Below are 17,551 nucleotides of genomic sequence, written 5' to 3'. Positions count from 1 at the left end.
CCTGTCCCCAGACCTGAGGGCTGTTTTCTTCTTATTGAGAAGGGCTTTCAGGTCCCTGGTGATTTTCTGCCTTCAGTCACAATCAGGACCACACAAAGCTGCTTATTAACTTAATAATAAAATCAATCATAAACTGTACCCCGGTCCAGCTACAAATGTTTACATAAAAGGGGCGGGGTTTGCAGCATCTGACCCATCACATGGAAATCACTGGTAGGTGTACTTGCAGCATATTTTACAAACAAGACCAAACTATAATATTTAGACCATATGAATTGTTCACAGATGTATAAAATCATATTACAGATTTGAATATGATTTTCAGCTGCATCAAACAGACTGGGGAATAAATAAGAAATAAAACCAGAATTCAAAGGAGGTTTACTGTCACATCTTGTAAGTAGTGCAAGGCTTCAGTTCGACAGTGTCTGCTGTAGGAGGAAATCAGTTCACAAAAGCACCAACAATTAAAATAGAATCTATGTCTTCCTTATGAAATGGTCAGGGAAACACAGAGGTTTGTGGGTCTCTGAACCCTCCGCCCTCCACAGGCTCACTGTCAGCCCACCATAATGACAATGACGTCATTATCCAAGAGAACTGATGAGTCAGTAGGCGGAGCTTTTATTTGTTATGATCAGTTATCCAGAGCAGGTTAGGTCTGCAGCATCATTACAATGGCGCCGGAACTGGGGCTGAACCATCTTCCTTGTCCCGGAAAGCCAGAGTTAAAATTGAAGTTACCACGGTAACCTCAGATCCTGCTGTAGATTCAGAGTCCAGACCTATGAGCGGGGTTTATAGCAGCCTTAACAACACGAGTCAAGGTGCAGCCGTTTCAGGTGTACTCCTGCGACGTATCATTTTGCAAGGAATCTTGCAGTTCCTAAAATAAACGGAGTAAAGCTGTGGTGGAGGATCAGCTGTGTCCGCCAGGGGGCGCGTGTCCCTGCACAGGGAGGGTGGGTGCGTTCCCGCAGCAACAGGGAAGATGGCAGCCCTCACATCTCTCACCCAGGTAAAGATGCAGCTGTTTCCCACCTAACGGTCCAGCTCAGAGCATTGATGCGTCCTACCGAGACACAGCGGTGTCGTTGCTGACATCTTGTTGAACCGAGCAGAGCTCTCTTTGAAAGGCGGCAGGACGCGGCAGGACGCGGCGGGACGCGGCAGGACGCGGCTCGGTGCAGGCCTGCAGCTCCGTTAGCATCAGCCCGCTGCCGTTCATCTACGACACAACACACATTTAACCGACGAGTCACACACGTGCACATGATGAGCAGCACGGCCGCGGTGTCCGCAGCCGGTAGCAGCGCGGTGCACGAGCGGCGGAGCACCTGAAACGGTGACACCGCGCCGTCATCAAGCTAGCCGACCGCAGCTAGCCTAGCCTTGATGCCCGGTGCTGTACCGGAGGCTGCACCGGTGGCTGTACCGGAGGCTGCACCGGAGGCTGCACCGGAGGCTCTTTACTCATCCAGCTCACCGGGAGGTGATGTCAGGGATCCTGACGCTCCTCCGCGTGCTGCGCTGCTGCAGGGTTTGTTTAACGTGGTCTGTCGATGACGTCACCAATCAGAAGAGACAACGACTATTTAAATGAGCAGTTTAACTTCTACATGCTCTGAATGGTTGAACACTGAACATCTGCTGAACATCTGCTGAACATCTGTGACCTGAACGCCACAAACTAAACACACCTCTTCAAACTTCACCTTGAACAGGAGAACTTAAAGGAGAACTTAAAGGAGAACTTAAAGGAGAACTTAAAGTAGAACTTAAAGGAGAACTTAAAGGAGAACTTAAAGGAGAACTTAAAGTAGAACTTAAAGGAGAACTTAAAGGAGAACTTAAAGGAGAACTTAAAGGAGAACTTAAAGGAGAACTTAAAGTAGAACTTAAAGTAGAACTTAAAGTAGAACTTTGTAGTTTGGCTTTCTGGAAGAAAATTGTACTTTCTTGATTGTTGTTGTGGTTTTGAACCCTCATGTTGAAATGAACTTCTTGTAAGTCTTTGGATAAAAGCATCAGATAAATGAAATGTAATGAACTGTAACATCTACTGAACATCTACTGCATATATACTGCACATGTATTCCACATCTGAAACCCACCACCCCACCCCTCCACCTCCACCTCCACCCCCACCTCACCCACAAATCAGTGTCGTGTGTTACTGAGTGTAAACAGATCAGATTTGATGGCATCAGTTTCAGCTGGTAGATTTCTGTTGAATGTCAAATTAAAACTGCTCGTGTTTCGTCAGCAGTCTCAGCTGAAGGTGTTCATAGTGTGCTGCTAACGTACTTTCTCTTCCACAGCTGTCAACTGGGAACCCCGTATATGAGAACTTCTACCGACAGGTAAGGTGAAGCACATCACATCCGAACTGCAGCCCTGGTTTCTATGGAACAATGTGAAGGACACATGACGTGTCTGAGACAGCTGTGTGTGAAAATGAACCGTGAACCGCTGCCACAGCGCTCTGAGCCCGTTTGTTTGATTGAAGGTCGATCCCGGGAATACGGGGAGAGTCGGACCGACAGAAGCCGCCCTGTTCCTGAAGAAGTCTGGACTGGCTGACGTAACGCTGGGAAAGGTAGGTAGTACAAGACCTGCTGTTTGCTGCAACGGCAGGTTGTTGATATCGTTCGCCCAACGATATCAACAACATCAAACAGACACGCCCCCAAAAACAGGTCTTCTTGAATCTTCTTTTCTAATGAATGAGGGATTATTTTCAGATGGACCTCCAGAAAACTAATAAGAAGGAGTGACTTTAGCTAACAACACCGAGATAACTGATGGACACATTTTATTCACTTTGGATTTGATGAGAGAAGTTGAATGGGAGTCTATGGAGCCGGAGGCTTTTTGGAGCCGACCTCTTTACGGTTTATTTTTGTAACTTTTAGCTCCATGGTTCTCTAAGTTCAATGAATAAATTAAAAAAAAGATTGGAAATACAATATTTCTGATGTGCAGCATGATTTCTATCACAGGAAGTAATTATATATTTATTCCTTTATCAGGTAGTGATTAAAAAAAAAAAAAAGAAAACCTTTTTTACTTTCTCAGCATTAAATATTTTCTAATTCCTGCAATTTTTCACAAAATAATCACTTAAAACTCTACAAATTACATTAACATTTTTTCAGAAAATCCTTTCCAAAATCAAACATTCTTGATCGTAACAATCACAAAACAACTCTGAACTCCTGGAGGGACGGGTAAATGTTCACTGGCATGGCAAAGTTAAGCGCCAAACAACCCACTGTGCGACACTCCGTCAAGAAACGCAACGACAGCTGCAGTCCCTCCATCCAAAAGTAAAGTCTGGAGTGAGCTGGTCTCATCTGTTTGAGTCAGAGACGATCTTTTCTGATGAGAACGATGTTCTGAGACATATTCAGGATGTCACAGGTGATCAGTGGACGGTGACCTCGGGACAACTGGAACATGTGGTTTTCCATGTCACTGTTGAGTGTGTGCTGGTGTCTCGTGTTTCAGATCTGGGATTTGGCTGATCCTGATGGCAAAGGCTACCTGGACAAACAGGTGAGGAAGAGATGGTTTGTGGGTAAATAATTGTTTATTCTGATCAACAGATAACGATAAATATAAGCCAACATCCACAGACTGACCTGCACAGATGAGTTCAGCCGATACCAGCAAACATAAACGTGTGCAGCAAACAGAGGGAATATTTAATTTTCTTATGATGCTCTATAGTTTTTCCTTTTTTTCTTTATTTCTGTAACGGTGGCTGTAAGTCTTTGGGGAGCCCCGTCACTGTTGGTTTTTTAAAGAGGGGCCGGACTTCATGTGTGTTTTCCCTCTCAGGGGTTTTATGTTGCCCTGCGGCTGGTGGCCTGCGCTCAGAGTGGTCAGGAAGTCAGTCTGTCCAGCCTCAACCTCACAATCCCGCCTCCCAAGTTTGTGAGTGTCAGATCATCATCAAAGTTTACTCTTTATAAAACCATTGAAAAAGTGGTCATGTTATGTTATTATGTCATGAATTAGGAACGTATTTCTGTGTCTTTATTATGCAAGAAAAATAAACAGTTTTAAAAGCAAATTTCGCAGCGCCGATTCATAATGAATCAACAGAAAGGCTTTAATTAACTTCTCATGTCTGATTGCAGAAGGACACCAGCAGTCCGTCTCTCAGCTGCACAACCGCTGCTTCAGCAGAGTCCCACTGGGCTGTCAGGGTAGACACACACACACACACACACACACACACACACACACACACACACACACACACACACACACACACACACACACACACACACACACACGGGCGCACACACACACACACACACACACACACACACACACACACACACACACGGGCGCACACACACGGGCGCACACGCACACACACACGGGCGCACACGCACACACACACACACACACACACACACACACACACACACGCACACGGGCGCACACACACACGGGCGCACACACGGGCGCACACACGGACGCACACACACACACACGCGCACACACACACACACACACACACACACACACACACACACACACGGGCGCACACACACACACACACACACACACACACACACACACACACACACACACACACACACGGGCGCACACACACGGGCGCACACGCACACACACACGGGCGCACACGCACACACACACACACACACACACACACACACACACACACACACACGCACACGGGCGCACACGCACACACACACACGGGCGCACACACGGGCGCACACACGGGCGCACACACACACACGCACACACACACACACGCGCACACACACACACACACACACACACACACACGGGCGCACACGCACACACACACGGGCGCACACGCACACACACACACACACACACACACACACACACACACACGCACACGGGCGCACACGCACACACACACGGGCGCACACGCACACACACACACACACACACACACACACACACGCACACGGGCGCACACGCACACACACACACGGGCGCACACACGGGCGCACACACGGGCGCACACACACACACGCACACACACGCACACACACACACGCGCACACACACACACACACACACACACACACGCACACACACACACGCACACACACAGTTGGTTAGCTGTAAAGAGTCCAGCTATCTGCATCAGCTATTTCTCATGATCTCAGATCTCTGATGTTGTCTTGGCTCCAACGTTGAGATCCGGAAGCTCTTTCATTGTCAGACTGACTCTGACGTTAGCAGATCAGGCTTGTAGAGAATGTGTGTGTTTTCCTTTGTAGCCCGAAGAGAAGAATAAATTCGATGGGATCTTTGAAAGTTTGGTCCCGGTCAATGGGTTGCTGTCAGGAGAGAAGGTCAAACCGGTCCTGATCAACTCCAAGCTGCCTCTGGATATCCTCGGGAAGGTATTTACTTCACTTCAGGGTTCTTCTGTTTCATCTTCACTCGGCTTGTTGGTTCCACAACATGCTTTTTCCAATGTGGCTCTATAACAATGACGCTGAATCTTAACCCACGGATTTTGACGAATGGCCTCATTCATCCTGATCCAGTCTGTTTCTTGCTGGTAGGTTTGGGACCTGAGTGACATCGATAAAGACGGCCATTTGGACAGAGATGAGTTTGCAGTGGTGAGTCTTTATTGTTACTTTATATCCAGTAATAATCTCTATTATTTCTTTATATCCAGTATAATCTCTATTATTTCTTTATATCCAGTATAATCTCTATTATTTCTTTATATCCAGTAATAATCTCTATTATTTCTTTATATCCAGTATAATCTATATTGTTTCTTTATATCCAGTAATAATCTATATTATTTATTTATATCCAGTATAATCTCTATTATTTATTTATATCCAGTATAATCTATATTATTTATTTACATCCAGTATAATCTATATTATTTATTTACATCCAGTAATAATCTATATTATTTATTTATATCCAGTATAATCTCTATTATTTATTTATATCCAGTATAATCTATATTATTTATTTACATCCAGTATAATCTATATTATTTATTTATATCCAGTATAATCTCTATTATTTATTTATATCCAGTATAATCTATATTATTTATTTACATCCAGTATAATCTATATTATTTATTTATATCCAGTATAATCTCTATTATTTATTTATATCTAGTAATAATCTCTATTATTTATTTATATCCAGTATAATCTATATTATTTCTTTATATCCAGTATAACCTATATTATTTCTTTATATCCAGTATAATCTATATTGTTTCTTTATATCCAGTAATAATCTCTATTATTTCTTCATATCCAGTATAATCTCTATTATTTCTTTATATCCAGTATAATCTATATTATTTCTTTATATCCAGTAATAATCTCTATTATTTCTTCATATCCAGTAATAATCTATTATTTCTTTATATCCAGTATAATCTATATTATTTCTTTATATCCAGTAATAATCTCTATTATTTATTTATATCCAGTATAATCTATATTATTTCTTTATATCCAGTATAATCTATATTATTTCTTTATATCCAGTAATAATCTCTATTATTTATTTATATCCAGTATAATCTATATTATTTCTTTATATCAAGTATAATCTATATTATTTCTTTATATCCAGTATAATCTATATTATTTCTTTATATCCAGTAATAATCTATATTATTTCTTTATATCCAGTACAATCTATATTATTTCTTTATATCCAGTATAATCTATATTATTTCTTTATATCCAGTAATAATCTATATTATTTCTTTATATCCAGTACAATCTATATTATTTCTTTATATCCAGTATAATCTCTATTATTTCTTTATATCCAGTATAATCTCTATTATTTCTTTATATCCAGTATAATCTATATTATTTCTTTATATCCAGTATAATCTATATTATTTATTTACATTTAGTATAATCTATATTATTTCTTTATATCCAGTATAATCTCTATTATTTATTTATATCCAGTAATAATCTCTATTATTTATTTACATCCAGTATAATCTATATTATTTCTTTATATCCAGTATAATCTCTATTATTTCTTTATATCCAGTATAATCTATATTATTTCTTTATATCCAGTAATAATCTCTATTATTCCTTTATATCCAGTAATAATCTCTATTATTTCTTCATATCCAGTATAATCTCTATTATTGCTTTATATCCAGTATAATCTATATTATTTCTTTATATCCAGTAATAATCTCTATTATTTCTTCATATCCAGTAATAATCTATTATTTCTTTATATCCAGTATAATCTATATTATTTCTTTATATCCAGTAATAATCTCTATTATTTCTTTATATCCAGTATAATCTATATTATTTCTTTATATCCAGTATAATCTATATTATTTCTTTATATCCAGTAATAATCTCTATTATTTCTTTATATCCAGTATAATCTATATTATTTCTTTATATCAAGTATAATCTATATTATTTCTTTATATCCAGTATAATCTATATTATTTCTTTATATCCAGTAATAATCTATATTATTTCTTTATATCCAGTATAATCTCTATTATTTCTTTATATCCAGTATAATCTATATTATTTCTTTATATCCAGTATAATCTCTATTATTTATTTATATCCAGTAATAATCTCTATTATTTCTTTATATCCAGTATAATTTATATTATTTCTTTATATCCAGTAATAATCTATATTATTTCTTTATATCCAGTACAATCTATATTATTTCTTTATATCCAGTATAATCTCTATTATTTCTTTATATCCAGTATAATCTCTATTATTTCTTTATATCCAGTAATAATCTCTATTATTTCTTCATATCCAGTATAATCTCTATTATTTCTTTATATCCAGTATAATCTATATTATTCCTTTATATCCAGTAATAATCTCTATTATTTCTTTATATCCAGTACAATCTATATTATTTCTTTATATCCAGTATAATCTATATTATTTCTTTATATCCAGTAATAATCTATATTATTTCTTTATATCCAGTACAATCTATATTATTTCTTTATATCCAGTATAATCTATATTATTTCTTTATATCCAGTATAATCTCTATTATTTCTTTATATCCAGTAATAATCTCTATTATTTCTTTATATCCAGTATAATTTATGTTATTTCTTTATATCCAGTATAATCTCTATTATTTCTTTATATCCAGTATAATTTATATTATTTCTTTATATCCAGTATAATCTATATTATTTCTTTATATCCAGTATAATCTCTATTATTTCTTTATATCCAGTAATAATCTCTATTATTTATTTACATTCAGTATAATCTATATTATTTCTTTATATCCAGTATAATCTCTATTATTTCTTTATATCCAGTATAATCTCTATTATTTCTTTATATCCAGTATAATCTATATTATTTATTTACATTTAGTATAATCTATATTATTTCTTTATATCCAGTATAATCTCTATTATTCATTTATATCCAGTAATAATCTCTATTATTTATTTACATTCAGTATAATCTATATTATTTCTTTATATCCAGTATAATCTCTATTATTTATTTATATCCAGTAATAATCTCTATTATTTATTTATATCCAGTATAATCTATATTATTTCTTTATATCCAGTAATAATCTATATTATTTCTTTATATCCAGTATAATCTCTATTATTTCTTTATATCCAGTATAATCTATATTATTTCTTTATATCCAGTATAATCTCTATTATTTATTTATATCCAGTAATAATCTCTATTATTTCTTTATATCCAGTATAATTTATATTATTTCTTTATATCCAGTAATAATCTATATTATTTCTTTATATCCAGTACAATCTATATTATTTCTTTATATCCAGTATAATCTCTATTATTTCTTTATATCCAGTATAATCTCTATTATTTCTTTATATCCAGTATAATCTATATTATTTCTTTATATCCAGTATAATCTATATTATTTATTTACATTTAGTATAATCTATATTATTTCTTTATATCCAGTATAATCTCTATTATTTATTTATATCCAGTAATAATCTCTATTATTTCTTTATATCCAGTATAATTTATATTATTTCTTTATATCCAGTAATAATCGATATTATTTCTTTATATCCAGGAATAATCTCTATTATTTATTTACATTCAGTATAATCTATATTATTTCTTTATATCCAGTATAATCTATATTGTTTATTTATATCCAGTAATAATCTCTATTATTTATTTACATCCAGTACAATCTATATTATTTCTTTATATCCAGTATAATCTCTGTTATTTCTTTATATCCAGTATAATCTCTATTATTTCTTTATATCCAGTAATAATCTCGATTATTCCTTTATATCCAGTAATAATCTCTATTATTTCTTCATATCCAGTATAATCTCTATTATTTCTTTATATCCAGTATAATCTATATTATTCCTTTATATCCAGTAATAATCTCTATTATTTCTTTATATCCAGTACAATCTATATTATTTCTTTATATCCAGTATAATCTATATTATTTCTTTATATCCAGTAATAATCTATATTATTTCTTTATATCCAGTACAATCTATATTATTTCTTTATATCCAGTATAATCTATATTATTTCTTTATATCCAGTATAATCTCTATTATTTATTTATATCCAGTAATAATCTCTATTATTTCTTTATATCCAGTATAATTTATGTTATTTCTTTATATCCAGTATAATCTCTATTATTTCTTTATATCCAGTATAATTTATATTATTTCTTTATATCCAGTATAATCTATATTATTTCTTTATATCCAGTATAATCTCTATTATTTCTTTATATCCAGTAATAATCTCTATTATTTATTTACATTCAGTATAATCTATATTATTTCTTTATATCCAGTATAATCTCTATTATTTCTTTATATCCAGTATAATCTCTATTATTTCTTTATATCCAGTATAATCTATATTATTTCTTTATATCCAGTATAATCTATATTATTTCTGCATATCCAGTAATAATCTCTATTATTTCTTTTATATCCAGTATAATCTCTATTATTTCTTTATATCCAGTATAATCTCTATTATTTCTTTATATCCAGTATAATCTATATTATTTCTTTATATCCAGTATAATCTATATTATTTATTTACATTTAGTATAATCTATATTATTTCTTTATATCCAGTATAATCTCTATTATTTATTTATATCCAGTAATAATCTCTATTATTTCTTTATATCCAGTATAATTTATATTATTTCTTTATATCCAATAATAATCTCTATTATTTCTTTATATCCAGTAATAATCTCTATTATTTATTTACATTCAGTATAATCTATATTATTTCTTTTATATCCAGTAATAATCTCTATTATTTCTTTATATCCAGTATAATCTCTATTATTTATTTATATCCAGTATAATCTATATTATTTCTTTATATCCAGTAATAATCTCTGTTATTTCTTTATATCCAGTATAATCTATATTATTTATTTATATCCAGTAATAATCTCTGTTATTTCTTTATATCCAGTATAATCTCTATTATTTATTTATATCCAGTAATAATCTCTGTTATTTCTTTATATCCAGTATAATCTCTATTATTTCTTTATATCCAGTATAACCTCTATTATTTCTTTATATCCAGTAATAATCTCTATTATTTCTTTATATCCAGTAATAATCTCTATTGTTTCTTTATATCCAGTAATAATCTCTATTATTTCTTTATATCCAGTAATAATCTCTATTATTTCTTTATATCCAGTAATAATCTCTATTATTTCTTTATATCCAGTAATAATCTCTATTATTTCTTTATATCCAGTAATAATCTCTATTATTTCTTTATATCCTGCTGTTTTGATTCTCTTTGGCCTGAAATTAGTGACACAGATACACTCAGTGTTATTCATCAGTGTAAAACAGCCTGAGTTCTTCGTGTCATCAAATCGTTACTGGGTCTCTGGTTCCTGATGACATGATGAGTTGTCTGGTCCTGGCCTGTGGGCCTCATGGATTTAATCAATTCTGACCCACCTGAATGTCAGAGAGAAACCAAAATAAACCAGATCAGGTTTTCACGTTCTTCCACTTTGTGTGGAGTGTTGCTAAAGAAGATCTCTTCAGCACAATAACCCCTCATAGTAAATAACACGGAATATCAGATTGGTGTAATCAGTCGTGGAAGTTGTGTCTGAACAGTTTGAAAGCGGTTTTCTGATGTAATGATGTCTTCTGAAGATTGTTTGTGTTTCTGTGCTATGCTGCCCTCTAAAGCCTGACTGAAAATCCATTCCTGTGCAGATGGTCACATTTTAATTTGCATTAACCTTTGTCAAGGATTGTAGGAATAAAGAGCAGGTTGGATTCAGTCTGTAGTTGGCTGAAGCAGGTGGATCCAGAGCAGTAAAGGTTAAAGTAAAGGCATGTTTTTAGACTGTCAGGCCAGCGGAAACTTATCAGTTATAAAATGATTTACCAGCAGAGATGTCGACAAGAGAGATTTAATATGTATGATTCCAAACTTTATTTTTTTTATTTTTTTGGTTCTGTTAATTTAGTAATATTGATTTTGACTACATTTCTTTGGATAAATTTTTTTGTAGAATTTTGATTGATTTAATTCAGGTGGTCAGAGAACAGACGTAGTGTCTATGGTGTGTTGGGGGGGGGGGGGGGTGACAGCTCTAAATAAACTACAGAGAAGCGTGTAATGGTTCAAAACAAACGTGAAGGCAATTATTCCCACTAGGCGACAGTAAAGGACCCAATTTACGGTGAATAGAAAATATTTAACTTGAGCGAGTAATGCGATTTTGTTATGAACGCAACATTAAACTGCAACAACTTCCTGTCCTGATGTCTACTTCCTCTCCTGATATCTACTTCCTGTCCTGATATCTATTTCCTTTCCTGATATCTATTTCCTTTCCTGATATCTACTTCCTGTCCTGATGTCTACTTCCTGTCCTGATGTCTACTTCCTGTCCTGATGTCTACTTCCTCTCCTGATATCTACTTCCTGTCCTGATATCTATTTCCTGTCCTGATGTCTACTTCCTCTCCTGATAGCTACTTCCTCTCCTGATAGCTACTTCCTGTCCTGATATCTACTTCATGTTCTGATGTCTACTTCCTGTCCTGCCTCAGACTGGCAGCCAGTTAGTTAGTGTGTGTTTAAAGCGGCATGTGCTCCTCAGGCGATGCACCTGGTGTACCGGGCCCTGGAGAAGGAGCCCGTTCCTGCTCTCCTCCCCTCGTCACTCATCCCTCCGTCGAAGAGGAAGAGGAGTCTGGGCTCGGTGGCCAGCTCGGTACCCGTCCTGCCCGCGAGCCCTCCGCCGCCCAAAGACTCGCTGCGCTCCACGCCCTCCCACGGCAGCATGAACTCCCTCAACAGCACCGGCAGCCTGTCGCCCAAACACACACTCAAATCCGGCCCGGTAATACACACCGCACACACCACTGCACCATGTTGTAGTGTAGTGGACACCTTCATCAGTCAACTCAGGAATCCATCACTTCACCTCAGAGTCGAGATAAAACATCGCTGAACATCTGAAGGACTTTTAATGTTTTACAACTCTGATCTGTTCATCACCATCATGTTCAGATGTCACACTCTTATACACACACACACACACACACACACACACACACACACACACACACACACACACACACACACACACACACACACACACAGAAAGACACGTGTACACACACATATACACACACAGGCAAATATATATATATATATACACACACACACACACACACACACACACATCTGGACACCCTGGTTAGTGTTAATAGGTCTTAATAGAACTAGATTTGAACAATATGTGTAAAATAACAGTTATATAATGACTCACACAGTAGTTGTATGATGTTATCCTCTTCATTCATTATATATATTATATTATATATTATATAGTTAAAACCACCACCAGTTTGCGAAGTACGTTCCTGCTGAGTCGGCGCTCTACACCAGGGGTGTCAAACTCATTTTAGTGAAGGGGCCACATACTGCCCACTTTCACCTCAAGTGGGCCAGACCAGTAAAATCATAGCATAATAACGCATACATAACGACAATATTTCTCTTTGTTTAAATCATTGGTGAAGGTTTTTGGATGATAAATCCTATTTTAAGGTCTTTCTACAATAAACTAGAAACAGAAAGACCAAAAACTCAGACATCAGCCCACTGTTTATCTGCCCGGCTCTCCTCTGCAGATTCCCTAGCAGTGAGCGCTGCTGCCTGTGGCAACGAGCGCTGCTGCCTCCGGAGCAGAAATCGCATTTACGCTGTTTTTGAAGCAATTACTGGATCGATTAAAAAAAAAAAATTACAAAACGTTTGTACTCATAAACCTCCATATTCTCATAGAAATGGAATTTATGTCTTTCTGTAATTTTCACACTTAGCAAAGTCATCCGGCGGGCCGAGCTGGACCCCCTGGCGGGCCGGATCCGGCCCGCGGGCCGTATGTTTGACACCCCTGTTCTACACACACACAGGTTTTTTTTCCTCATTGTCCTGAAATGAGAAGTGACTCATGGTGTGATAGTTTCAAATATGCATCAACCGATAAAATGTGTGTGTGTGTGTGTGTCTGTCGTGTGTGTCTGTGGTCTGTGTGTGTGTTCTGTGTGTGTGTGTGTGTGTGTGTGTGTGTGTGTGTGTGTGTGTGTGTGTGTGTGTGTGTGTGTGTGTGTGTCTGTGGTCTGTGTCTGTGGTCTGTGTGTGTGTGTGTGTGTGTGTGTGTGTGTGTGTGTGTGTATCTGTGTGTGTATGTGTGTGTGTGTATGTCTATGTGTATGTCTGTGTATGTCTATGTGTGTGTGTGTGTGTGTGTGTGTGTCAGCATTCGGTGAACTGGGTGGTCCCAGTTTCAGAACGCGGACGCTACGATGACATCTTCCTGAAGACGGATGCCGACATGGACGGTTTCGTCAGCGGACTGGAAGTGAAGGACATCTTCATGCAGTCTGGACTTTCTCAGAACCTCCTCGCCCATATATGGTAGCGACTCATGGTTCACTCACATTTGGAAGTTCATATCAGTAGTAACTGATGTCTTTCTTAATGTGTAATAAATAATAGACTGATCGATTAGGAATTAACAAGGAGAACAAAATGATCAGCTTCATTTGGTTGCTTTCCTCCTTGATATCTCTTCCGGTAACATTCAGCAGCTCTTCACAGAAACTAACTTCACATGTTAAACAGGTTGTCGGTTTGATGGTGTGAGTATTTGGTGAGTTCCAGTTACTGTGATCAGATCTCCCAGAAGAAGAAGCTGCTCCGTGCTGGTGGTTTTTACGTCCTGTGACTGTGTGACTCTGGGAAACAGAACTCCAGAGGAGCTTCACTCTTGCAGCCGTGTGTGCTAGACCGTCTGATCGCGGATCTCCTTCCTCGTCACTGAGAGCTGATCCCGTCCTCCGTCTGCTCCTCCCTGCAGGGCTTTGGCAGATACGAGGCAGATCGGCAAGCTGACCAGGGAGCAGTTTGGCCTCGCGATGCATCTCATCCAGCAGAAAGTCAGCAAAGGCATGGACCCTCCGCAGGCCCTGACTGCTGACATGATCCCGCCCTCTGAGAGAGGAACTCCTGTCCCAGTAGGTCCTCCACACCTACATGTACATCTGCACACCTCATCCCAGCGCTTCATGTTCAGGTGCTGCAAAGACACAGATTGCGTCTAATGATCAGGCCAATAATAAGGGGAACGCTTTCCAGACAATAAAGACATTTTATATCATGATTGCAAATTTCCGACCTGTTGCCATAAAGACGTCATACTGTGACGGTAGGACGAACGTCTGCAGCAACAAGCTGAGCAGCTTTTCAGCTCAGTGAGTTTAATGGACCGTTAGTTCTCCTCCGTTCCTTGTTTGTCCTTTCTTGTGTTTCACATTGGGGTGCTCCGCCCCCGCTCCACACACACACACACACACACACACACACACACACACAGCGCTCCAAAATAAACAAAATAAAAGTGCAACAACAGCCCAAAACTAAGTTATTAATTGAGGAACGTTGACCCTACATCTGTCCTCAACATTCTGAATCTGCCGACAGCAGCGAGGAAGCAGCTGGTCGTCCTGGCAGAGCAGCAGCTCTCCTGCACCCCGAATCCTGAGAGATCAATTTTGTTTAATTTTTACTGACTATTTGAAGGAATAATGTGACGTTTATGGTATTGCACTTTTAGGCAGGTTTGGGCGGGAAATAAGTCGACCAGGTGTGTGATGTTTAAAAGGTTTACAGGGAGTGAGGTGTCCGTCTGGGTCAGTAACCAGAGGTTTCTGTGGCTGCAGAGTGTTTCAGGATACATGACTCCGGTGGGATCAGAGATGGCCGCTCTATCCGAGATGAGACGGGTGAGTACAGTCTTCTCTCTCTCGTCTCTCGTGCTTTTTGACTGAAAGTTGTCCATGTTTGTCTGCTAGTTTTTTGAGCTATGCTAATCTACACCCCTCCCCCCCAACCAACATAGACTTGAAGTGTGAAATGTGAGGAGGTGAATCAGTGTAAGAGATTTACTGCTTCCATCCTAACTCTTGTGCTGCTGCTGTTTCTACCTCTCCCCTCTTCCTCCTCTCTCAGGCTATAATGTTCAAGTTGTGGGTAGGTAACATGGACCGACGGTGTGTCCGATTTATAAATGCTTTAAGTGGCCGGCTGATTACTGGAAAGCATTTGCAGGATTTTTCTCTGACATCAGTGCAGTGACAGTGTCCCTCCCTGTCACCTGCCTGCTGATCACGGGAAGATTCAGTATCATTGGTTGGAAACAGGATTCTTTCAGAGATGCTCAGCTGAAAAGAAGTTAAATTCAGGCTCTGGATTTATTTCTGTTTATTTGTTTGTTTTGTTTTTCACTCTCAGACAAGTGTCTTGAACAAGTGCTAGTGATCAAAATGGTGTAAATTACAACCCCGTTTCCGAAAAAAGTTGAGACACTGTGTAAAATGTAAATTAAAAACAGAATGCGATGATTTGTGAATCAAGTAAATTTGTATTTAATTTCAAGTAGACCAAAGACAACATGTCAAATGTTGAGACTGAGAAATGTTATTGTTTTATTGAAAAATATGTGCTTATTTTGAATTTGATGGAAGCAACACATCTCAAAACATTTGGGACAGGAGCATGTTTACCACCGTGATACATCACTTCTTCTTTTAACAACACTCGTAAATGTTTGGGAACTGAGGGGACCAGTTTCTTGAGCTGCTCAACAGTTCAGGGTCTCCTTTGTCGTATTTTGAACTGTGTTCACAGACGATGGTTTTCACAAGTGTTCCTGAGCCCATGCAGTGATTTCCACTCCAGAATAGTGTGTTTTTAATGCAGTGCTGCCTGAGGGCCCGAAGATCACCACCATCCAATATTGGTTTCCAGCCTTGTCCCTTGTGTTCAGAGATTTCTCCAGATTCTCTGAATCTTTTAATGATCTTATGAACCGTAGACGATGAAATCCACTAATTCTTTGTAGTTTTACGTTGAGGAACATTATTCTTAGATTGTTGAACTATTTTCCCAAACAGTCTTTCACAGACTGATGAACCTCTCCCGATCTTCACTGCTGAGAGACTCTGCCTCTCTGAAATCATCTTTTTATACCCGATCATGTTACTGATCTGTTGCCAGGTAACAATTATATTTTGAGATGTTCCAAAATTAGCATATACTTTTACAAAAACAATAACATTTCTCCTTTTTAACATTTGATATGATGTCTTTGGTCTATTTTTAATTGAATATGGGTTTATGTGGTTGACATTGCATTCTGTTATTATTTACATTTTACACAGCATCTCCACTTTTTTGGAAACAAGGTTGTAGTTGAAAACCACCTTTGAATGTTTCCAAAGGAGGTGTGACTCCCTGTTCTTCACTCAAGAGTTTCTGAATCTTCCCCGTCCTCAGCAGTCTGTCAGTGGACACTCCTCCACCTGTTGGTGACTGACCCCGCCCCCAACCTACGAATCAAACCTCTGTGCTGCTCCTCTCCGTCACCGCTGGTTTCTCTCCTCTCTTTTCCTCTCTCTCCTCCCATTGGCCTGGTCTACCATTTCATCATGCTGCCTTCTTCAATGTGTCGAGTTTCTCGTTCCAACCTGTCGTCCTCTGTCTGTCTGCCTGTCTCTCCGGCTACAGGACAGCTCCAGTTCGGTGGGTTCAGGAGAGTTCACTGGCATCAAGGAGTTGGATGACATTAGCCAGGAGATCGCCCAGCTGCAGAGGTAACAAACAACGTCTCTGGCAGCTTGAAAAAAATGGATGACCACAAAAACCTGAGGCCACAGCGTGTGAGCGTACGCAGACCTTCCTCAGTGTGGATTTTATTTTGTAGTGATTGTGGGGAGGCTGTGGCTCAGACGGTAGAGTGGGTTGCCCACCAATCAGAAGGTTGGTGGTTCAATCCCCAGCTCCTCCTGTCCACATGCCTAAGTGTCCTAGAGCAAGACACTGATGGCGTACCATCTTTGTGGGAATGTACTCCTGATGGCAAGCACCTT

The 17,551-nt window shown here is 37.8% G+C and overlaps 1 protein-coding gene across 4 annotated transcripts in view; it reads left to right on the top strand.

Annotated features, from left to right (window-relative positions):
* Nucleotides 1-680: 680 nt before the first annotated feature.
* Nucleotides 681-17,551, top strand: part of LOC138199104 (epidermal growth factor receptor substrate 15-like 1) — a 35,625-nt gene continuing 18,754 nt past the window's right edge. For 2 of the 4 annotated variants that reach the window (XM_069151047.1, XM_069151049.1), the window contains exons 1-13: nucleotides 681-1,018; nucleotides 2,322-2,363; nucleotides 2,510-2,599; nucleotides 3,511-3,558; nucleotides 3,844-3,939; nucleotides 4,146-4,214; nucleotides 5,298-5,423; nucleotides 5,589-5,648; nucleotides 12,211-12,453; nucleotides 13,882-14,039; nucleotides 14,482-14,638; nucleotides 15,344-15,406; nucleotides 17,190-17,275. In XM_069151047.1, coding sequence (XP_069007148.1) covers nucleotides 992-1,018; nucleotides 2,322-2,363; nucleotides 2,510-2,599; nucleotides 3,511-3,558; nucleotides 3,844-3,939; nucleotides 4,146-4,214; nucleotides 5,298-5,423; nucleotides 5,589-5,648; nucleotides 12,211-12,453; nucleotides 13,882-14,039; nucleotides 14,482-14,638; nucleotides 15,344-15,406; nucleotides 17,190-17,275 — 1,265 coding nt within the window. In that variant the 5' untranslated portion in view covers nucleotides 681-991. Of the gene's footprint in view, nucleotides 2,364-2,509; nucleotides 2,600-2,744; nucleotides 3,559-3,843; nucleotides 3,940-4,145; nucleotides 4,215-5,297; nucleotides 5,424-5,588; nucleotides 5,649-12,210; nucleotides 12,454-13,881; nucleotides 14,040-14,481; nucleotides 14,639-15,343; nucleotides 15,407-17,189; nucleotides 17,276-17,551 lie in introns of all 4 variants that reach the window. The other 2 variants (XM_069151046.1, XM_069151048.1) reach the window with 2 other exon arrangements.

This window comes from Embiotoca jacksoni, unplaced genomic scaffold (genome assembly GCF_022577435.1).
Source record: "Embiotoca jacksoni isolate LCO1_2020_lvr unplaced genomic scaffold, fEmbJac1.0.p SCAF_16, whole genome shotgun sequence".
Lineage (NCBI taxonomy): Eukaryota > Metazoa > Chordata > Actinopteri > Embiotocidae > Embiotoca > Embiotoca jacksoni.
This window is presented reverse-complemented; position numbering and strand designations above follow the sequence as displayed.